A 23310-nucleotide genomic window follows, 5' to 3' on the forward strand; every position below is an offset into this window, starting at 1 on the left:
AGGTTAGTCCTATTGCTTGTATCATTTAGTGTTGCCCAAGATCGGGGCACTGACCGGACAAAGAGTCTCCGAGATTGGGGCCCCGTCGGGCCGGGCGCTGCCCAGACACAGTCACTGAGATTGGGGCCCTGTCGTGCCGGGCGCTGCCCAGACCCAGAGTCACCGAGATCGGGGCCCTGTCGCGCCGGGTGCTGCCCAGATCCAGAATCGCCGAGATCAGGGCCCTGCTGGGCCGGGCACTGCCCAGACACAGAGTCACCGAGACTGGGGTACCGTCGTGCCGGGCGCTGCCCAGACCCAGAGTCACCGAGCCCCGTCAGGCCAGGCGCTGCCCAGACCCAGAGCCACTGAGATCGGGGCCCCATCACGCCGGGCGCTGCCCAGACACAGAGTCACCGAGATCGGGGCCCCGTCAGGCCGGGCGGTGCCCAGACACAGAGTCACCGAGATTGGGGCCCTGTCGTGCCGGGCGCTGCCCAGACACAGAGTCACCGAGATTGGGGCCCTGTCGTGCCGGGCGCTGCCCAGACACAGAGTCACCGAGATCGGGGCCCCGTCGGGCCGGGCACTGCCCAGACACAGTCACCGAGATCGGGGCCCCGTCATGCCGGGCACTGCCCAGACACAGTCACCGAGATCGGGGCCCTGTCGTGCCAGGCACTGCCCAGACACAGAGTCACCGAGATTGGGGCCCCGTCACGCCGGGCACTGCCCAGACACAATCACCGAGATCGGGGCCCTGTCATGCCAGGAGCTGCCCAGCTACATAGAGAAAGTCCATTCAAAGAAGAGGCTTTCAGAAATGGTAGCTGATATATTTAGAATTGATTCTTTAACAAATCATTCAGCCAGGGCAGAGAAGTGGCCCCTCTGGAGTGAGGCACACAGGTGGGTTATACAAGGACCCCCTCGCCCAGCGCTGAGATGCGACCCCTCTGGGGTGGGGCACAGGGGTACAGGGAACCTCTCACCCAACAGCCCCGGTGCCAGCACTGACTGCAAAAGGAGAGCACCCCCTGACGAGCCCCCACCCCACTCCCTGCAGCCCCTGGTTTGGTCCCGGGGCGCCTGTCCTGGGTTGAACTCTCAGCCCCTGCGCTGGGCAGAGACACCGTTTAACTCCTGCCCTGCATCCTGGAGTGCCGTGGGGCACGGGGCAGGGAGCTGGCTGTGTAGGGGGAGCTCCTGGGACACCGTGGGGAGCAGGGCTGCGTGCTGGGGAGCTCCTGGGGACATTGTGAAGAGCAGATCGGGGCACTGGCTGTGGGGGGAGCTCCCAGGGTCTCTGTGGGGCACGGGGCAGGAGGGTTGGCTGTGAGGGAAGCGCCCAGGGGGCGCTGTGGGGCATGGGGCAGGGGGGCTGGCTGTGAGGGGGGCTCCCAGGGGGGCACTGCGGGGCATGGGGAAGGGGGTCCGGCTGGGGGGAGGGCTCCCAGGGGGCACTGCGGGGCGTGGGGAAGGGGGGCTGGCTGTGAGGGGGGCTCCCAGGGGGCACTGTGGGGCATGGGGAAGGGGGTCCGGCTGGGGGGAGGGCTCCCAGGGGGCACTGCGGGGCGTGGGGAAGGGGGGCTGGCTGTGAGGGGAGCTCCCAGGGGGCGCTGCAGGGCATGGGGAAGGGGGTCCGGCTGGGGGGAGGGCTCCCAGGGGGCACTGCGGGGCGTGGGGAAGGGGGGCTGGCTGTGAGGGGGGCTCCCAGGGGGCACTGCGGGGCGTGGGGAAGGGGGGCTGGCTGTGAGGGGGGCTCCCAGGGGGCGCTGTGGGGCGTGGGGCAGGGGGGGCTGGCCGGGGGGAGGGCTCCCAGGGGGGCACGGGGAAGGGGGGCTGGCTGCCAGTGGGCGGGCCCGTGGGCAGGTCCCCGGGCTGCGTGTGCTGCTTTAAAACACACGCACCTAAACCAGCGCCTTAAAAATAGCCTCCGTCACCCTGGAGACGGGTGATGGCCTCTAACAGGTGCGGGGCGTATTTACAGCCGGGGCCGCGGGTGTGAGCTACCGGGCGGCCTCTCGCTCAGCCAGCCAGGGGCCCGGCTTGGCAGCAGGCGTCCGACCTAAAGGGGCTGCGGGCACAGAGCGTCCGCGCGAGGCGGCGGGGAGAAGCGCCGGGCAGGGGCAGGGGCAGGGGCAGGGGTAGGGTTAGGGTTCTCAGAGGGGTAAGGCCCAGGAAGGATGATGTGGCCCAATTTTTTCCTCCAGCAGGAGGAGCAGCGCATGGCTGGCTTGCGGGGCCGGGTGGGCGGCAAGCGGCGCCCGGCCCTCAGCGACGCCCAGGAGGGCAAGATCAAGCTGGCCTTCTTCGTGGCCATCGTGGGGGTGACGCTGACCGTGCTGGCCGTGGGCACCGAGTTCTGGGTGGAGCTCAACACCTACAAGCAGAACCACAGCACCATGTGCGAGGCCGCCCACTACGGCCTCTGGAAGTTCTGCTACAAGAAGATCTGGGTGGAGGACGTGGAGGCGGAGAGGGCGACCTGCGGCCCCGCGGAGCTGCCCGGAGGTGAGGAGAGCCTGGCCCGTCCCCCTCCTCTTCCTTCGCACTCTGCTTCCTTTCTTCCCTCCCTCCCTCCTTCCTCCCTCCCTCCCTCTCCATCCCCCATTCACCCCCTCCCTCCACCCACCCCTAAACACCTATCTATCCCCATCCACCTCACCCACCCCTAAACACCGAGCTTTCCCTATCCATCCCCCCGTCTATCTATCTACCTATCCCCATTCACCCTCTCTATCTATCTAATCTATCTATCTATCTATCTATCTATCTATCCCCACACACCCCCTCTATCTAATCTATCTATCTATCCCCACACGCCCTATCTAATCTATCTATCATCTATCTATCCCCATCCACCTCACCCACCCCATAAACACCTAGCGTTCCCTATCCATCCCCCCGTCTATCTATCTATCTATCTATCTATCCCCATTCACCCCATCTATCTATCTAATCTATCTATCCCCATTCACCCCCTCTATCTATCTATCTATCCCCACACGCCCTATCTAATCTATCTATCATCTATCTATCCCCATCCACCTCACCCACCCCCATAAACACCTAGCTTTCCCTATCCACCCCCAATCTATCTATCTAATCTATCTATCCCCATTCACCCCCTCTATCCCCACACACCCCCTCTATCTAATCTATCTATCTATCCCCATTCACCCCCTCTATCTATCTATCCCCACACGCCCTATCTATCTAATCTATCTATCATCTATCTATCTCCATCCACCTCACCCACCCCATAAACACCTAGCGTTCCCTATCCATCCCCCCGTCTATCTATCTATCTATCTATCCCCACACGCCCTATCTATCTAATCTATCTATCATCTATCTATCCCCATCCACCTCACCCACCCCATAAACACCTAGCTTTCCCTATCCACCCCCAGTCTATCTATCTATCTATCCCCATCCACCCCCTCTATCTAATCTATCTATCTATCCCCATTCACCCTCTCTATCTATCTATCTTCTTCCCCCCACCCCCACTCACTCCCTTTTCTGCCTTCACCCCAGTCCACCTCCCCTTGAGTCTGATAATGTTTCGCAGCTGGAGTTTCATAAATAACCAGATGCCCTCACCCTCTCACGCTACCCACACGGGTTCTGATCCCACTTGGGTCTGTGCAAGGGGGCTGGGAGCCAGGACTCCTGGGTTCTCTCCCCAGCTCTGGGAGGGGAGTGGGGCCTAGTGGTTAGAGCAGGGGGGGCTGGGAGCCAGGACGCCTGGGTTCTCTCCCTGGCTCTGGGTTGAACGAATTCGGGCGTCTCCAGGAGTGTTTTGGGTTCTGTCTCTGCGCTTATTTCTGACGCTGCAGCAGCAGCGACCGACAGCATCAGCTGAATTCCAGTCTGGGGGAGGGCGGGGGTGGAGCGCCGTCCGGAGAAGGGACTGGGGCCAGTTAAAGCGCCTCTTGGCTGGGAAGAGTGAAACTGGAGACCTAGAGCACCGGGGAGCAGTTCTGTGCCGTGGTCTGCTACCATCCCAACCAGGAAACATTCACCCAGCTGGGCATCCGTGCTCATTGAATCCAGTGAAATGATGGCCAACTGCCTAAGGGGGACAGGTCCCGTGCCCCATTCCCCACCCCCTGAGCCAGCCAGTCCCTGCCCTGGAATCATAGAATCATAGAATCATAGAATATCAGGGTTGGAAGGGACCCCAGAAGGTCATCTAGTCCAACCCCCTGCTCAAAGCAGGACCAATTCCCAGTTAAATCATCCCAGCCAGGGCTTTGTCAAGCCTGACCTTAAAAACCTCTAAGGAAGGAGATTCTACCACCTCCCTAGGTAACGCATTCCAGTGTTTCACCACCCTCATAGTGAAAAAGTTTTTCCTAATATCCAATCTAAACCTCCCCCACTGCAACTTGAGACCATTACTCCTCGTTCTGTCATCTGCTACCATTGAGAACAGTCTAGAGCCATCCTCTTTGGAACCCCCTTTCAGGTAGTTGAAAGCAGCTATCAAATCCCCCCTCATTCTTCTCTTCTGCAGGCTAAACAATCCCAGCTCCCTCAGCCTCTCCTCATAACTCATGTGTTCCAGTCCCCTAATCATTTTTGTTGCCCTTCGCTGGACTCTCTCCAATTTATCCACATCCTTCTTGAAGTGTGGGGCCCAAAACTGGACACAGTACTCCAGATGAGGCCTCACCAATGTCGAATAGAGGGGAACGATCACATCCCTCGATCTGCTCGCTATGCCCCTACTTATACATCCCAAAATGCCATTGGCCTTCTTGGCAACAAGGGCACACTGCTGACTCATATCCAGCTTCTCGTCCACTGTCACCCCTAGGTCCTTTTCTGCAGAACTGCTGCCTAGCCATTCGGTCCCTAGTCTGTAGCTGTGCATTGGGTTCTTCCGTCCTAAGTGCAGGACCCTGCACTTATCCTTATTGAACCTCATCAGATTCCTTTTGGCCCAATCTTCCAATTGGTCTAGGTCCTTCTGTATCCTATTCCTCCCCTCCAGCGTATCTACCACTCCTCCCAGTTTAGTATCATCCGCAAATTTGCTGAGAGTGCAATCCACACCATCCTCCAGATCATTTATGAAGATATTGAATAAAACCGGCCCCAGGACCGACCCTTGGGGCACTCCACTTGATACCGGCTGCCAACTAGACATGGAGCCATTGATCACTACCCGTTGAGCCCGACAATTTAGCCAGCTTTCTACCCACCTTATAGTGCATTCATCCAGCCCATACTTCCTTAACTTGCTGACAAGAATACTATGGGAGACCGTGTCAAAAGCTTTGCTAAAGTCAAGAAACAATACATCCACTGCTTTCCCTTCATCCACAGAACCAGTAATCTCATCATAAAAGGCGATTAGATTAGTCAGGCATGACCTTCCCTTGGTGAATCCATGCTGGCTGTTCCTGATCACTTTCCTCTCATGCAAGTGCTTCAGGATTGATTCTTTGAGAACCTGCTCCATGATTTTTCCAGGGACTGAGGTGAGGCTGACTGGCCTGTAGTTCCCAGGATCTTCCTTCTTCCCTTTTTTAAAGATTGGCACTACATTAGCCTTTTTCCAGTCATCCGGGACTTCCCCGGTTCGCCACGAGTTTTCAAAGATAATGGCCAGTGGCTCTGCAATCACAGCCGCCAATTCCTTCAGCACTCTCGGATGCAACTCGTCCGGCCCCATGGACTTGTGCACGTCCAGCTTTTCTAAATAGTCCCTAACCGCCTCTATCTCCACAGAGGGCTGGCCATCTCTTCCGCATTTTGTGATGCCCAGCGCAGCAGTCTGGGAGCTGACCTTGTTAGTGAAAACAGAGGCAAAAAAAGCATTGAGTACATTAGCTTTTTCCACATCCTCTGTCACTAGGTTGCCTCCCTCATTCAGTAAGGGGCCCACACATTCCTTGGCTTTCTTCTTGTTGCCAACATACCTGAAGAAACCCTTCTTGTTACTCTTGACATCTCTGGCTAGCTGCAGCTCCAGGTGCGATTTGGCCCTCCTGATAACATTCCTACATGCCCGAGCAATATTTTTATACTCTTCCCTGGTCATATGTCCAACCTTCCACTTCTTGTAAGCTTCTTTTTTATGTTTAAGATCCGCTAGGATTTCACCATTAAGCCAAGTTGGTCGCCTGCCATATTTACTATTCTTTCGACTCATCGGGATGGTTTGTCCCTGTAACCTCAACAGGGATTCCTTGAAATACAGCCAGCTCTCCTGGACTCCTTTCCCCTTCAAGTTAGTCCCCCAGGGGATCCTGGCCATCCGTTCCCTGAGGGAGTCGAAGTCTGCTTTCCTGAAGTCCAGGGTCCGTATCCTGCTGCTTACCTTTGTTCCCTGCGTCAGGATCCTGAACTCAACCAACTCATGGTCACTGCCTCCCAGATTCCCATCCACTTTTGCTTCCCCCACTAATTCTACCCGGTTTGTGAGCAGCAGGTCAAGAAAAGCACCCCCCCTAGTTGGCTCCTCTAGCACTTGCGCCAGGAAATTGTCCCCTACGCTTTCCAAAAACTTCCTGGATTGTCTATGCACCGCTGTATTGCTCTCCCAGCAGATATCAGGAAAATTAAAGTCACCCATGAGAATCAGGGCATGCGATCTAGTAGCTTCCGTGAGCTGCCGGAAGAAAGCCTCATCCACCTCATCCCCCTGGTCCGGTGGTCTATAGCAGACTCCCACCACTACATCACTCTTGTTGCACACACTTCTAAACTTAATCCAGAGACACTCAGGTTTTTCTGCAGTTTCGTACTGGAGCTCTGAGCAGTCATACTGCTCCCTTACATACAGTGCTACTCCCCCACCTTTTCTGCCCTGCCTGTCCTTCCTGAACAGTTTATAACCATCCATGACAGTACTCCAGTCATATGAGTTATCCCACCAAGTCTCTGTTATTCCGATCACGTCATAGTTCCTTGACATCACCAGGACCTCCAGTTCTCCCTGCTTGTTTCCAAGGCTTTGTGCATTTGTATATAAGCACTTGAGATAACCTGTTGATCGCCCCTCATTGCCAGTATGAGGCAGGAGCCCTCCCCTCACAGACATTCCTGCCTGTGCTTCCTCCCGGTATCCCGCTTTCCCACTTACCTCAGGGCTTTGGTCTCCTTCCCCCGGTGAACCTAATTTAAAGCCCTCCTCACTAGGTTAGCCAGCCTGCTGGCAAAGATGCTCTTCCCTCTCTTCGTAAGATGGAGCCCGTCTCTACCCAGCACTCCTCCTTCATGGAACACCATCCCATGGTCAAAGAAACCAAAGCCTTCTCTCTGGAAGCCGGATGGGAGCTGGCGCCCCCTAGAGGGGAATGGCCCCGTGCCCCATTCCCCACCCCCTGAGCCAGCCAGTCCCTGCCCTGGAGCCGGATGGGAGCTGGCGCCCCCTAGAGGCCCCATTCCACAACCCCTGGAGGTATCTCGGGGTTGTCGCCATTTGGATGTGTTTCCGGATCAGGTCAGGTGCATGTTTAAAGTGCGATAGCTGCTCTGGTCCATTTCCTTCAGCTCTCCCGTAGCAGGGCTTGGGGTGGAGAGAGGGGCAGGGCCATGGGGCTAGGGGCACAAAGCAGTTATGGCACCGGGAGCTGGCAGGGGACAAAGCAGGGGTGGGTGCGGGTGGGGCAGAGCTGCTGCTGGAGGGGGGGGACTGTGTTCTGAAAATCTTATACCTCCGTCCCTCCACACCCCTCCCTCCCTCCACCCACCCCATACCCCATCCTTCCCTCCCTCCCTCCACCCTACCCCCTCCCATCCATCCATCCCACCCCCAACCCTCCCTTCCTCCATCCATCCACCCCACCCCCACATCCACCCACCCCAGCCCTCCGCACCCCTCCCTCCCTCCATCCACCCCACCCCAACCCTCCCTTCCTCCATCCATCCATCCACCCCGCATCCACTTACCCCCATCCCTTCCTCCCTCCATCCACCCCACCCCGCTCATCCATCCCCCCTTCCCTCTATCCACCCCACATCCCTCCATCCATCTACCCCACATCCATCCATCCACCCACCCCCACCTGTCCATCCCCACACATTCCTCCATCCATCCATCCCTGAACAACCCTGTACATCCCATACAGACTCCATATAGCCCCATGCATACCCCTCTGTCCATCCATCCACCCCCACCCACCCATCAAACCCATCCATCCATCCATCCCTCCATCTATCCCCACACACACTCACCCACCCACCCACCCACTCACCCACCCTGTTACCTGGGGTTCTTTCAACCCAAAGTTCTTGGTACCTTTACTCTGTGCGAGGTGGTGTCAGAAATAAAGCAGGGGAGACACGGCCGTCCGACGATCGATGGCTGGCACAAACAGGACAACACAAGAGTGCTTTCACTTAAAGCTACACATTACTTAGTCTTAACCTCTTACACACGTCCGCAACAGGTTAGTAAAACACCCGCCAAAATCCCAGATTCATATTTACCCAGGGTCTTGAGACGGTCTCGACTGGATAACTGTAGATGTCCAGTGGCCAGCTGGTGGTCTCCAGGGGAACTTGAGAGGTGTTCAGGTGTTCAAATGTCCACAGAGCTCAGATTTCCTCCCCTTTTTATATCCAACTTGTTAGTATTAGGTAGCTTGCTCATTAACAAACCTGCCCAGCAGAAGCTAAGTTAAGGGTGGAGATTTCCAGCCTGTCTGGTGGGCAACTTTCCATCGGTTAACCAGCTGTAGAGTCATAGTTAACTATTGCCAGACTTCCAGCTTGCAAAACCACATGCTTCGGAACAACAACTCAAGCCAGGAGGGCAGAGGGTCATGTTTACTCCATGAGGTCACTCACTTCACCCTCCCGTCCTGCTCCATTACCTGTGCTAAGGTTTCAGAAACACCTCCTTTTAGCGGCTTTCAGTAATAAGCAGAACAACTGGAATTCCAGCCACTGGAAGTGGTTTAAACCTGTTACTGGGCTATCAAAAATCTGCTCCTACAACCCCACACACCCCTCCACCCACCCATCCATCCCATACACCCCCCTTGATCCATCCATCCCATACACACCCCTGCATCCATCCATCCACCTACCCATCCATCCCATACTCCCCCCTTCATCCACCCACCCATCCATCCCATACACACTCCTGCATCCATCCATCCATCCCATACACCCCCCTTCATCCATCCATCGCATACACACCCCTTCATCCATCCATCCATCCCATACACATCCCTCCACCCACCCATCCATCCCATACACCCCCCTTGATCCATCCATCCCATACACACCCCTGCATCCACCCACCCACCCATCCCATACGCCCCCCTTGATCCATCCACCCACCCATCCATCCCATACGCCCCCCTTCATCCATCCATCCATCCATCCATCCATCCATCCCATACACACGCCTGCATCCACCCATCCATTCCATACACACCCCTGCATTCATCCATCCCATACACACCCCTGCATTCATCCATCCACCCATCCGTCCATCCCATACACACCCCCTTCATCCATCCATCTCCACACACCCTCCAGATAGGGGTCATAAAATATTACAAAAAAATCCCACTTTGTCATGTCATCCATTCACCCCCTACCATCCACCCACACATCCTTACCCTTGTACCCCTCCATCCCACCCCCTTGCATCTATCTAATCTAATCTAATCTATCTATCTCAAGCTAATTCCCATCTGTGACGAAACCTGGGGAGTGTTAATAAATCTCCCTCCTTTCCCCAATTTCCCAGCCCTTTGGGGAATGCATCGGGACACTCAGGTGCAGAGGGTGAAATTCCTTAGTTAGATTTCTAGTGGGGGTGAATTTGGGGGCTGGGGTGAGTGAAGATTCGGGGGCTGGGGTGAGTGTGGGGGGCAGGTTTGGTGGGATGGGTGAGTTTAGCGTGGAAGGTTCATGCAGGAAGGTTTGTGGGAATTGGGTGTGTGTAGGGGGAGCCCAGGGCTGGGATAGCAGGGGGCTGAGGGTCAGGATTGAGGGGCACTGGAGATCTGGGGGTGCAGGGAGCGCAGGGCTGGGATAGCAGGGGGCTGAGGGTCAGGATTGAGGGGCACTGGAGATCTGAGGGTGCAGGGAGCCCAGGGCTGGGATAGCAGAGGGTTACTAATTCTCCCCACCTGACCCCTTCTCCACAAACTCATCCCAACTGCCCAGAGCATTCACTCATCTTGATTCCCCGTCCCCTTCTCGGCCCTGCCCCCAGCCCTGTTTACACATCTCCTCTTTCTCCCCCGTCACTCAAGTCGTTCCTTTCCCCCTTCCCAGAAGCCAACTGCTCCTACTTCAAGTTCTTCAGCACGGGGGAGAACGCCCACATCTTCCAGAGAACGACAAAAAAAGGTCAGGACCCCCCTGGATCACACCCACGGGCCCATCTACCCTGGTGTCCGGCCTCCTCCCTACCCTAGATCACACCCACGGGCCCATCTACCCTGGTGTCCCGCCTCCTCCCTACCCTAGATCACACCCACGGGCCCATCTACCCTGGTGTCCCGCCTCCTCCCTACCCCAGATCACACCCACGGGCCCATCAAGCCAATGTCTCTTGGGCTGTACTGGAGGCTGGCAGCGGGGCTTTTCCTCCCAGATTGGGGTAAGTCTCTGTCTCCCCGCTCCCCAGAACTGAACATCACGGCGGCCGTGATCTCTCTTCTGAGCATCACCCTGATGGTGATGGGCTCGCTGTGCATCACCATGGCGCTGAGCAAAGGGGTGGAGTTCCTGCTCAAACCCGCCTCCTGCTTCTTCATGATCTCCGGTAGGTACCGCCTCCCCCGCCCCCTGTGGGGCCCCCAGCGCCCCCCCGCGGAGCCCTCGCCCCGCTCCCCGCCGCCCAGAGGCCCCTGCGGAGCCCCCACCCCCCCTTCCGGCAGCCCAGCGCCCCCCGCTAAGCCCCCAAACCCCTTCCCGCAGCCCAGCGCCCCCCCGCTGAGCCCCCCGCCCCGCCCAGCGCCCCCCCGCTGAGCCCCCGCCCCGCTCCCCGCCGCCCAGCGCCCTCCGGGGAGCCCCCGCTCCGCTCCCCACCGCCCCCCCGAGCCCCAGCCCGGCAGACCAGCGCCCCCCCCCGAGCCCTCACACCCCTTCCGGCAGCCCAGCGCCCCCCTCGGAGCCCCCCGGCCCGCTCCCCGCCGCGCAGTGCCCCCCACGGAGACCCCCGCCCTGCTCCCCGCAGCCCAGCGCCCCCCTCGGAGCCCCCCGGCCCGCTCCCCGCCGCGCAGTGCCCCCCACGGAGACCCCCGCCCCGCTCCCCGCCGCCCAGCGCCCCCACTGAGCCCCCGCCCCGCTCCCCGCCGCCCAGCGCCCCCCCGAGCCCCCGAGCCCCCGCCCCGCCGCCCAGCGCCCCCCGCCCCGCTCCCACTCTCCCCCTCTCCCGGCAGGGATCCTGGTGCTGGTCAGCCTGGAGGTTTTCCGCCACTCGGTGCGGCGGCTCATCAGCAGCGACCGGAGCGTGCCCCTGGAGTACGAGTACTCGTGGTCCGTGGCCTGCGCCGTGGCCGCCGGCGCCGTGCTGATCTTCGGCGGCGGCTGCTTCCTTCTCCTCTCCCTGCCCGGCCTGGCCAGGGAGCCCGGCCACTGCTGCGTCCAGACCACCGCCACCCGCAGCGCCTGACGGCCGGGAGCTGGGGGGGCGGCGGGCGGGGGCGTGGGCCGGAGTCTCGGGGTGTGTGGGGGGGTCACAGACAAACGAGTGCTTCCTGCCCCACCTGGGGGGCGCCCTGCCTTGGATCAGCCCCCCCGCACCTACCGATGAACCTCTGGGGACTTCCCCCTTGCACTGGAAGGGGCCAGAACGCAGGACGGTAGGAAAGAGGGCGGCAGGCGAAGGAGGGGGTGGGGGTGGGGAGGGAGGGAGGGATCAAATTAATAACCTCAGCGGGTCTGTATTTAATCCTGGATTTTATAAATGGCTATTTGTAGCTGGAGGGGGTGTCTTTCTGGTCTCAGTGCCCCCCCCCCCCGGGTCAATCCGGAGTCAATCCCAGTTGCAATGGGAGAGGGGCTGAGTTCTGATCTCAGCCCCCTGGGGTCAATCTGGAGTCACCCCCAATTGCAATGGGGGCATGGCCAGGTTCTGATCTGAGCTCCTGGCCTCCTCCATTCAGAGTCACTCCCAATTGTAATGGAGACAGGGCAGGGTTCTGATCTCAGCCCTTGGGTCAATCTGGAGTTACCCCCTCACTGCAATGGGGGCAGGGCCCAGTTCTGATCTCAGCTCCTGGCGTCAGTCCGGAGTCACTCCCAATTGTAATGGAGACAGGGCCGGGTTCTGATCTCAGCTCCTGGGGTCAATCTAGAGTTACCCCGACTGCAATGGGGACAGGGCCGAGTTCTGATTTTAGCTTCCTGGGGTGTCAATGCAGAGTCCAGATTTACCCAGTGTAAACCGAGCTCAGAATTCAGACCGTGTTAAGAATTAAGAATTTCACGGCTCTTGGTGCGAATGTTGCCCAAGAACCATTGACTCTGTTTTCTGGACTGAAAATCCAGAAAACCTCCCTCAGTTTCACTAGGTGGGAAGGGCGGGGGGCGGTGAAATTGACAAAGGAGCCCCGGTTTCAGATCTCCACCAGGCCCCGTGGGCTCTGCATGGGGCCCCCTCGATGTCCCCACGGTGAGCTGGGTGGGCGTGTTTAGGAGCAGCCCCCCGACGTGGCCACTGGCAGCAGCTGTCTCCCCAGCCCCCCAGAGTCAGTCGGGCAGCGTGAGCCGCTCACCCAGCCTTGGCGTTCGACCCGGGCTGCTGCCTGATGCTGCAGGTGGCCCACGGGCATGGTCGGGGCAAAAGTGAGCGTGAACGGATAGCGATTCACTGGGGAAGGGAAGGCGTGAGAGGCGCAGGGCAGGGACTGGCTGGCTCAGGGGGATGGGGAATGGGGCACCGGGCGTCTCCCCTCTAGGGGGCACCGACTCCCATCCAGCCCCAGGGCAGGGACTGGTTGGCTGGGGTGTGGGGGGTGACGGAGCGAAGAATGGGACGCGAGGCCTCTCCCCTCTCGGGGGCGCCGGCTCCCATCTGGACAGGACATTGTTTCAACCTGAAGTTGAAAGTTTCAGGAAGAGGAAACTGAGCTAAATTTGGGAGGGAGGGAGGCAGGGGGGCAGAAAGGTTCAGGGGCTGGGGTGAGTTTGGGAGGCTCAGGAGTGAGATAGGGGGAGGTTTGGGGGAGGGGGAAGTTGAGGGGAAGGTTTGGGGGCCCCAGGGGTGAGTGGGTGGAGGTTTGGGGGGAGAGGGAAGATCTGGGGGCTGCAGGGGTGAGTGGGGGGAGGTTCGGGGGGAGAGGGAAGGTTTGGGGGCCCCAGGGATGAGTGGGGGGAGGTTTGGGGGGAGAGGGAAGGTCTGGGGGCTGCAGGGGTGAGTGGGGGGAGGTTCGGGGGGAGAGGGAAGGTTTGGGGGCCCCAGGGATGAGTGGGGGGAGGTTTGGGGGGAGGGGGAAGCTTGGGTGCCCCAGGTGTGAGGTTTGGGGGCAGGGGGAAGGTTGGGGTCCCCAGGGGTGAGTGGGTGGAGGTGGAAGGTTTGGGGGCCCCAGGGGTGAGTGGGGGGAGGTTTGGGGGGAGAGGGAAGGTTTGGGGGCCCCAGGGGTGAGTGGGGGGAGCTTTGGGGGCAGGGGGAAGGTTGGGGTCCCCAGGGGTGAGTGGGTGGAGGTGGAAGGTTTGGGGGCCCCAGGGGTGAGTGGGGGGAGGTTCGGGGGGAGAGGGAAGGTCTGGGGGCCGCAGGGGTGAGTGGGGGGAGGTTTGGGGGGAGGGGGAAGTTGGGGCAGGTTTGGGGGTTCAAGGGGGAGTTGGGTGAGGAGGCCGCAGGTAGGCCAGGCTGGCACCGGCGGGCGCGGCGGGTCTGTGTGGCACGGTGAGGACAGTGCGTCCCTGGGGCCCGGGGCCGCGGGCCGGGTTATTCTGGGCCAGCTCCGTTCTCCAGTTACACCCTGTGCTGTAAACAGGGGTCTCGGTGGCAGCCCCAGATACTCCTGTGCAGACAGCAACGCGCAGCCTGGCCCCCCGCCCCGTCCCCAGCTGGGCACGGAACCCAGGAGTCCTGACTCCCGGGGTGGGGGGCAGAGGGTTAGGGGGGCGGGGGCTGGAAGCCAAGACTCCTGGGTTATCTCCCTGGCTCTGGGAAGGGAGTGGGGCCTAGTGGTTTGAGAAGCGGGGGATGGGAGCCAGGACTCCTGGGTTCTCTGAGAGGGTATGTGTGCTGCAGGGCTGGGGGAGGGCCCCCCCCCGGCCATGGCGTTCCCAACTGGGCTCTGCAACGTGGCGGGCACGGCCTGGCATGAGAATGAGAACAAGAGTCGCTGGCTCTGTGCAGACTGATGTCACCCCCACCGCAATTCCTGCAGCGCCCTGTCCCCCCCCGCCAGCCCTGTGTGCCCCCCCCCCGGCAACCCCTCACCCCCAGTGGGCACCCCCTGCAACCTCCCTGCACTGGGCAGCCCCCTCACCCCGTGTGCCCACTGCAGCCCTGCACCCGCCCAGGGCATGGGATGGGGTGTGTGTGTAGGTCCCATTGACACCCAACACCTGCCTGCACAGGGATCTTCACACCCCACTTCCCAGGTGCACACACCGAGACTGTGTCAGGTTGTACGACCGCACAAAGACACACACACACCAGCCATAAGCCCCCTACAAACCTACACAAACATCTACACAACACACACCACAGACATATACACCCTCCCACCCACAGATCTACACACCACACAAACATCTACACAGCACAGCCATATACACCTTCCCCCCCACATCTACACAAACGCACACCACAGGCATATACACCCTCCCCTCACACATCTACACAAACACAGCTATATACACCCCCTCCTCCCCCCTATCTACGTAAACCCATGACACAACACAGCCACATATACTCTCCCCCCAACAGGTCTACAGACACACCACTGTCGTAAACAACCGTCCCCCCACAAACCTACACAAACACACAACACAGCCATATATACCCTCCCCCAACAGATCTACACACACACAGCTACACAAACACACAACACAGCCATAAACACACCCACACCACAAACACAATCCATCACACACAGATCTACCCCAACATCACACATACCCACAGCACAGCCATAAACATACCACAAATAAAACCAGTACACACAGGTTCATACAAATACACCCACCCACCCCCTCAAATAGGGACACACCCATACACAACACAGTCCTAAACACACCCCACACTGCATACACAAACTAGCATGCAAAGGTCTGTGCAAACACACAACAGAGCCATAAACATACCACACAGAGATATCTACAACAGCCACAAAACACAGCAGTAAACACCCCACACACAGAGATCTATACAAACACACAACAGCCACACCACACAGCCATAAACACACCACACAGAGAGGTCTACACAAACACACAACAGCCACACCACACAGCCATAAACACACCACACAGAGAGGTCTACACAAACACACAACAGCCACAAAACACAGCAATAAACACCCCACACACAGAGATCTACACAAACACACAACAGCCACACCACACAGCCATAAACACACCACACAGAGAGGTCTACACAAACACACAACAGCCACACCACACAGCCATAAACACACCGCACACATAGGTTTTGACAAACACACACACACGCCTAAAGTCCACGATGGAGCCATAAACGCCCCACACCCACAGTCCACCACACACTAGTCTACACAAACGTCACACGTACCCCCCCACAGCCATAAACACCCTCACCCCCACACCAACGTGCACACACACAAACCTACGCACAGAGATCTACACACAAATGCGGATGCAAACACACACACACCCCGCCATCCCATGGCTGGCTATTTCCCCCACTAAACCCCTTCCCTTGGCGCAGGGGTTGGCAGCTTATTTCCATTTCGCTGAGCTCAGGAGGTTTCTGCCAAAGGCGCAAGGTGCTGCGGAGTGTGTGTGTGTTGGGGGGGGAGCGGGAGGGGGGAAGGAGAGAATGCAGAAGTGGAAGGACGGAGGAATAGAGGCTGTCAAGGACATAGAAGAGTCATCTGCTGATTTGCATGTAAAAGGGGGAGGGGAGGAATCTATCCAACCCCCCCCACACCCCCTCTACCTATCTATCCCCAGCCACCCCCTCTATCGATCTGTCTAATCACCCTGGGGCCGGATGGGAGCTGGCGCCCCCTAGAGGGGAAAGGCCCCGGGCCCCATTCCCTGCCCCCCTGAGCCAGCCAGTCCCTGCCCTGGGGCCAGATGGGAGCCAGTGCCCCCTAGAGGGGAAAGGCTCCGGGCCCCATTCCCTGCCCCCCTGAGCCAGCCAGTCCCTGCCCTGGGACTGGATGGGAGCCGGCGCCCCCTAGAGGGGAAAGGCCCTGCACCCCATTCCCTGCCCCCCTGAGCCAGCCAGTCCCCGCCCTGGGGCCGGATGGGAGCTGGCCCCCCCTAGAGGGGAAAGGCCCCGGGCCCCATTCCCCTTCAAACAGGAGTGAGGTCTGCAGGGCAGCAGCTTGAGCATCCTGCCCACAACACACAGTGACCTGCAGTCACGTGCAGTCGGCTCAGAGCTGCTTGGGGGGAGCTTCTAGCCAAGGGGGCAGCCCTGCAGGGGGTCTGTGGGGTGGGGAGGGGAACTGCAGCTGTACTCTGTATGTGTGTCCTGCTGCCCCCCGGTGGCTGTGATCAGAACTGCCTCCACTGTGTGTGTGTGTGATGGACTCCTCAGGCCTCGGGGCTCTCTGGGCTCTGTACGGCCCCTGGGAGACCCCCCTTCAGTGTGACAGCCCCTCCCCCACGAGGGTCGCACTCGCTCTCCGGGGTTAGGCCCTCTGGCCCCGCCGCCTCCTGGGGCTGCACCTCTGAGCCTCCAGCCCGCCTAGGTCCCTGCGTGAGCCCCCTCAGGGGATCCCCTCACTCTGGCCCCTGGGGGCCGCCACCCCCAGAGGGAGCCATGCCCCCCCGACCTCCAGCCTGCAGGGACTCTCAGCTGGCGTAAAACAGGAGGGTTTATTGTACGGCTGAACCCAGCCTAGGCAGTTGTCAGGGGCCTCGGGCCTGGCCAGTCTCAGCACCATCCAGCTGGGTCTGTCCCAGTCCAGGGGGGCTCTGGCTGCTCTTTGTCCCCAGCCCAGAGCGAGCTGCTTCCACCCGACCCCCCCCATATCACCTCCCCACAGCTCCTCCTCCGCCCTGTGTCTTCATTCTGGGCAAACAGATCACCGGGGTCCTCTCTCCTCAGCTCATTGTCCTCCCACTGGTCAGAACCAGCTGATTGCCAAGCTGGGGTGGGCCTCTTAGTCACCAGATCACCGGTTGTGAGGGTTCCCCTTCGCCAGGCCGTTGTCCGGGGTTCCAGCTGCCAGGCGAGGTCACACCTGGTCCTCTGCAACAACAAACCCTCTCCCACCACCTTGTTACACACGCAGCGCACAGGGAAACTGAGGCACACACAGTATTCATGCAAAAACACTACCGCTTTGTCACAGTGTGTCCCTGGTGCCACCTGGTGGCTGGGCTCGGAACTGCCGTGTGTGTGTGTGTGTGTGTGTGTGTGTGTGTGTCCCTGCTGCCCCCTGGTGGCTGGGTTCAGATCTGCTGTGTCTGTGTGAATTTACATGTCTGCAAGCTGGGGCTCGCTTTGGCCAGCGACGCCAGCGACTCTGGTTTGCCGCATGGGGTTTCAGCATCCCAAATTACTCAGCTGAGGCAGTAACTGGACAGCCGTGCTCCTTCCCTCCCCCCGGCCTCTGATAAATATTGCGAGGGGTGCTGGTGGAGAATCACCTGAACGGGTCTGGAGCTTCCAGGCCAAAAGGGCCAATGCGATCCTGGGATTCCTAAATCTCAAGCAGGAGCAGAGAGGTGATTTTCCCTCGGGATCTGGCCCTGGGGTGACCGCTGCTGGGATCCCGTGTCCTGTTCTGGTGCCCACCATTCAAGAAGGACATCAATCTATGGGCGAGCAGTCAGAGAAGAGCCACACGGATAGTTAAAGGGGTAGAAAACCTGCCTGAGAGGAAGAGATGCCAGGAGCTCCAGCTGTTTAGCTGAACAGAGAAAAAGTCCTGGGGTGACTTGATCCCAGTCTATTGGTACCTATGTGGGGAACAAATATTTAATAACCGGCTTTTCAGTCCAGCAGAGGAAGGGCTAACACGATCCAACAGCTGGACAAATCTCCAGACTGGAAATAACATGTACATTTTTAACAGAGAAGACAATTGATTAAGGGTGAGGGTGGATTCTCCATTAACAACAGTGTTTCAAGTAGGATTTGTTCTAAAAGATCTGTGCTAGGAATTATTTTGGGGCAATTCTCTGGCCTGTGTTATACAGGAGATCACATTAGATGATCAAAGTGGTCCCATCTGGGCTGAGCATCCAGGAATCTGTGAACCCTCTGCCCAGCTCTGAGCCGAAGGGTACGCTCTCCTCCCCAGCATGGCTTCCCCCAGGGGCATTGACCCGTGGCTTTCGCAGCATTGCCAAGCCTGGGAGATTTTATTCCAAGTCTTGCAATTTTTGCTGCTTCCCTTAAAGCTTCCAGCTCTTGCTCCACAGGATCTTTGGGACAATTTTGTTTGCAAAAACAGGCAGTTTCTAGCATTCGTGGTTGAGTAGGGAAGTTGGCAAATGCGGAGGATAAAAAGAAAAAACCAGCCCCACAAGACCAAAATCGACAACATCAAAAAACCGAAGAGAAGGCAAATTAAAAGACTCTGCTTTGAAATAAAGTCTCGTGATATTTTTAGAAAATTTCACAGTTTTTCAAACACTCCCCCCATTTGGAAGCCAATCTCCTGAACTTTCAACCAGCTTCACCGCTTGCAAGCCCGTCTCGCCATTTTAAAACCACTTTCAAGGATTTTAAACTCGGCTCCCAAGTTTTGAACCCAGTCCCGCGATTATTGAAGTCCTTGCGATTTTGAAAAGAATCTCACAAATTTCTAAAAAAGAACAGGAGGACTTGTGGCACCTTAGAGACTAACCAATTTATTTGAGCATCAGCTTTCGTGAGCTACAGCTCACTTCACTTCATCGGCTTCATTGCAGCTCACGAAAACTGATGCTCAAATCAATGTGTTCGTCTCTAAGGTCCACAAGTCCTCCGGTTCTTTTTGCGGATACAGACTAACACGGCTGCTGCTCTGAAACAAATTTTGAAACCACTTTTGTGATTTTTAAGCCAGGCTCTCGCGAGGTTTTTAGCCACTCGCACTGGTTTGAAACCACGCTCTTCTGGTTGGTTTGTTTGGCAACTGCACCCACGAGTTCCAGGCCCATCTTGCGATGTTTCAACCTGCCTCGCTGTTGTTTGAGAGAGTCTCAGGTTTTCTTTTCAAGCAGCTTCCCGGTTTATATTGCAGCCAAGCGCATGGTTTGGAAAGCGAGCTCAGAATGATTAAAGCCGCGCTCCTTAGTTTATAAACCACGCTCAGTATTGTCAAACCCAGTCTCATGGTCACAGAGCAGAACTGATCGTGTGTGTGTGTGGGGTGGGGATTTGTGGTTTTTGCAGCGCTCAGGGGCTGGCAAAGGGAGCTCTTGCTGCCCAGTAGGTCGCCTGCCTAGGAGATGAAATTTCAGAGGCATTTAGAAGTTTGTAAAGATTTCTCCCAGGGAAAATGTTAAGCTCTGCTCTCAGCAATGGTCCCCAAACCGGTGAATTCCTGGCCAGCCTGCACCGCCATCTAGTGGCAGGAGACGGCTGCAACTCTGCCAGGACTCAATGGCCAATTGGTGACATCTTTCTGCAAAGTTTCAGAGGAGCAGCCCTCTTCGTCTGTATTCGCAAAAAGGAAAGGAGGACGTGTGGCACCTTAGTGACTAACCGATTTATTTGAGCAGGAGCTTTTGTGAGCTACAGCCCACTTCAGCGGATGCAGCTGTAGCTCACGAAAGCTCATGCTCAAATAAATTGGTTAGTCTCTAAGGTGCCACACGTCCTCCTGTTCTTTTAGCTTCTGCAAAGTGGCCTGTGGTTTTTGGTGCGGGTGTGGGTGGGGCGGGGGGAGGCAATTCAGGACACTGAGGGGCTGATCTACACGGAGGCTGGGCTACCACACCAACCCGCTCGCTAGCAAAGAGCTCGAGGGCTGAACAGGCCTAGGATCTTAATCCCTTCTCCCAAATTGGAGAAAAGATGGTCGAGCCTTCTCCTCCCCCTGCCTTGGGGCCGGATGGGAGCTGGCGCCCCCCGGACAGGAAAGGCCCTGTGCCCCATTCCTTGGAGCCAGCCAGTCCCCCGTCCTGGGACTAGGAGAGACACCACTCCCTTCCCAGAGCCGGGGAGAGAACCCAGGAGTCCTGGCTCCCAGACCCCTTTGCTCTAACCATTGAGACCCCCAAGCAAGCAGGGAGAGGGATACAGGCTAGGGGGCCCATCGCTCTGACTGATGTAGATTCTGGCTATTCTGACTGATGTAGATTTTGCGGCAGATGAGAGAGCAAAGGTGTGAGGGCCTCAGGGAAAGATGAGCCATCGCTGGCTTCCTGTGGCTGCAGCCCCTGGCTCAGTGCCCCATTCAGGGCCTGGGGGAGCTGGGCACCAGGGCTTTGGTGGCGGCATTGAGGGGCACCTCTACTGCCCCCATCATGGCATCTGCTCTCACCGTCCTCCTCCTCGGTGAGTATCGGAGACAACCAGGGTGTGTACCCATGGAGGGATGGGATATGAGACCAGGGCGTGAGCCCATGGGGGGTGTCATGGACTCACAGGATTTGCACTGTTTCTCAGGTCTCCCTTCAGTGCGACAGCCCTTCTTGGGGGTCCACTTTCTCTCGGGAGTTAGGCCCCTCCACCTCCTGGAACCGGACCTCTCCGAGCCTTACCACGCCTATCTCTGCCCTGGGCCCCCGCAGGGAGTCCACTCGCTCTGGACCCCTGGGCCCCCACGCCCAGAGGGAATAATGCCCCCCTGATCTCTAGCCCGGAGCGACTCTCAGCCAGCTTAACACAGGAGGGTTTATTGAGCATCTGAACCCAGCACAGGAAACTCTCCGGGCCTCAGGCCTGGCCTCCCTCAGCACAGCACATCCCAGTCTCCCCTGCACCCAGGTGGGCTCTGTGACAAAGCGGGACTGTTCTTAATGTTTCCTCTGAATATTGTGGGGGTGCCTCAGTTTCCCCTAGGCAGTTCTTAAGTATCTAGGTGGTGGGATAAGGGTGTATGATCCTTGCAGAGCCCTAGAGGGCAGGTGTGTGCAGGGGTCTGGACACAGAGAATGGCCGACACCCTGTTTCCTGGCAACTGAGGGCCTGGGCCCTTCCCCCCTGCAAGGTGAGAGCTAAAGGGTTGGAGAACAAAGGAATCAGGTGACCTCCTGGCCCGGGAAAGGGACAAAGCCCAGAGGAGGAGGGGCTGGAGGGAGTTTCAGTTTGGGGCTGGCTGGGACATGGAGTGAAGGGCAGATGTGGTTGTCTGGCTCACTGCCCCCCAAAATGGACCCGGCTGAGGGGTCCTGTTCTCTGCACCTACAAGCTCTGTGTTAGACCATGTTCCTGTTGTCTAATAAACCTTCTGTTTTACTGGCTGGCTGACAGTCCCGTCTGACTGCGGAGTTGGGGGGCAGGACCCTCTGGCTTCCCCAGGATCCCACCTGGGCGGACTCGCTGGGAGAAGCGCACGGAGGGGCAGAGGAGGCTGAATGCTCCGAGGTCAGACCCAGGAAGGTGGAGCCGGGGGAGCTGTGTGTCCTGCAGACAGGCTGCTCCCAGAGAGGAGACTTCCCCAGAGTCCTGCCTGGCTTCATGGGGAGCAGATCCAGAGCATCGCCCGGGGACTCCGTGACAGTTGGGTTGTTTTCCACCGCGCTGTGTCTTTCGTCCTCTCCTAGCTCACTCTCCTGGCTTTCCATCGGGTGCTGCAGTCAGGTGCGTGGCACCCACCCCACCTACCCTGCCTAAGGAGAAGGGACCCAATGCGGGGCCGGCCCTGGCCAGATTGTAACCACCCAGGGTCCAAGCAGCAGGCATCGGGGGGTCGCCTTGCAGCCAACGCAACCGCTGGTCCAGCCCCCGACACCATCCCCAGAGGCCATATTTCACCCCCGTTTCCATCCTGTCTCTCCCCCACCTTCCGTCTGTCTGTTCGCTAGGAACAGGGTCAGCGTCCTCCGTACACAGATGGGACTCCATTCCAGCCTGGGACCACCCTTCCCCAGGTCAAAGCCTTTGTCCTCCAGATGTTCCTCCAGGTGTTGAGTTGTGGGGAAGAGAAGCCCGAGGTTTATGTCCCTTCCCCTCTTTTATATTTTCTTCCAGCTTGCTGGAAAGATCTTTGCTCTGACCGGGGGATCAGGCAGTCCCCAGTGGCCAAGCAATCTCCATTGTACCCAGTCTCTGGGATGGTGGATTCTTTCCTTGAGGGGTGTTCATGAGCCATGAACGGTGTCTGGTTGGTCCTCTGTTGCAATTGAAAGGGTGGCTGTGGGAGTCTCTCAGCCTCACAGATGCGGGACCAGGGGGTCTCAGAACTGAGAGGGGGGGAGGGGACATGCTGATGCGGCTGCTTGTGTTATTTTGCATCCCGTTAATCTCCAGATTTGTAATAAACACAGAACCACAAACCAGCCTGTGACGGTCCCCTGGTGTTGTCCGGACCGGTGATCTGCTCGGTCTCTCCAGTCCTCGGCTCCGGGACCCAGCCTCACCCTGCCCCGCTGTGAGACCCCCACTCCCGGGCTGTTCCCACTCAGCCTCTGGCGTGTGAGCTGCACCCAGCCACGGGAGCGAGCGCTTTGGGCAGCCGCTGCCTGGACTGTGCAACCGAAGGACACCAGCCGATATCTCCGGCCTCAGACACCCCCCAAGGAACCTCCATCTTGCAGTGCCCAGCTACGCCCGCTGGACGCCGCAAGCGTCTATGAGTGTCAGTGGGGCTCCCGTGGCTCCGGCCTTGGTGACCCAACACGCGCTGGGTGTTACTAGCCCCCCCCGTCCTCCTCCCTTCCCCAGGGTCTCCCCTCACCTGCCATGGGGGAGCCTTCAGCCTCCCTGCACTCACGCTCCATGGTGGGGCTGCTGCTGGCCCCTCGGGAGCTCCTGCTGGTGCTGCAGCCGGGGCCGCCCATCTCCTGCTCTGGGCAGGCTGGGGGCTCTCCAGTGGCCAGGCAGGGGGACGGCCCCTGCTGGGCCCTGGGGCTGGGCTCCTGGCTCCTCTGCTTCCTGGAGAGGAAGCCCCAGAGCCGCCATGCCCGGCTCCTGCCCTGTCCTGGGTCCCTCCCGCACAGCTGCCCCCGGGCCACCTCCACGCTGGCCCAGACGGTGCCTCAGGGCCTGCTCTGGGAGCTGGTGTCTCCTCCTGCAGACCACCAGGCACTTCCCCCTCTTGGCCAGGCCAGAGCCTGCGTCCCCCCGAGCGGGGA

The 23310-nt window shown here is 58.6% G+C and overlaps 1 protein-coding gene across 2 annotated transcripts; it reads left to right on the forward strand.

Annotated features, from left to right (window-relative positions):
• Nucleotides 1-685: 685 nt before the first annotated feature.
• Nucleotides 686-11793, forward strand: CACNG6 (calcium voltage-gated channel auxiliary subunit gamma 6). Of its 2 annotated transcripts, XM_073322147.2 has the most exons (5): nucleotides 686-888; nucleotides 2193-2493; nucleotides 10237-10311; nucleotides 10592-10729; nucleotides 11349-11793. In XM_073322147.2, the coding sequence occupies exons 2-5, from the start codon at nucleotides 2208-2210 to the stop codon at nucleotides 11579-11581; spliced, it is 732 nt and encodes a 243-aa protein (XP_073178248.1). In that variant the 5' UTR covers nucleotides 686-888; nucleotides 2193-2207; the 3' UTR covers nucleotides 11582-11793. The 2 variants fall into 2 exon arrangements, with proteins under 2 accessions (XP_073178248.1, XP_073178247.1); XM_073322146.2 differs by lacking the exon at nucleotides 686-888 and having other exon boundaries at nucleotides 2164-2493.
• Nucleotides 11794-23310: the final 11517 nt, after the last annotated feature.

This window comes from Lepidochelys kempii, chromosome 23, assembly GCF_965140285.1.
Source record: "Lepidochelys kempii isolate rLepKem1 chromosome 23, rLepKem1.hap1, whole genome shotgun sequence".
Taxonomy (NCBI): domain Eukaryota; kingdom Metazoa; phylum Chordata; order Testudines; family Cheloniidae; genus Lepidochelys; species Lepidochelys kempii.

Excerpts from the sequence above, each read along its gene's own strand:
- CACNG6 (XM_073322146.2), top strand. The coding sequence starts at position 2,166 with ATGATGTGGCCCAATTTTTTCCTCCAGCAGGAGGAGCAGCGCATGGCT. Across the intron at positions 2,494-10,236 it reads CCCCGCGGAGCTGCCCGGAG|AAGCCAACTGCTCCTACTTC; the intron begins GTGAGGAGAGCC and ends CCCCCTTCCCAG. Across the intron at positions 10,730-11,348 it reads CTGCTTCTTCATGATCTCCG|GGATCCTGGTGCTGGTCAGC; the intron begins GTAGGTACCGCC and ends CTCTCCCGGCAG.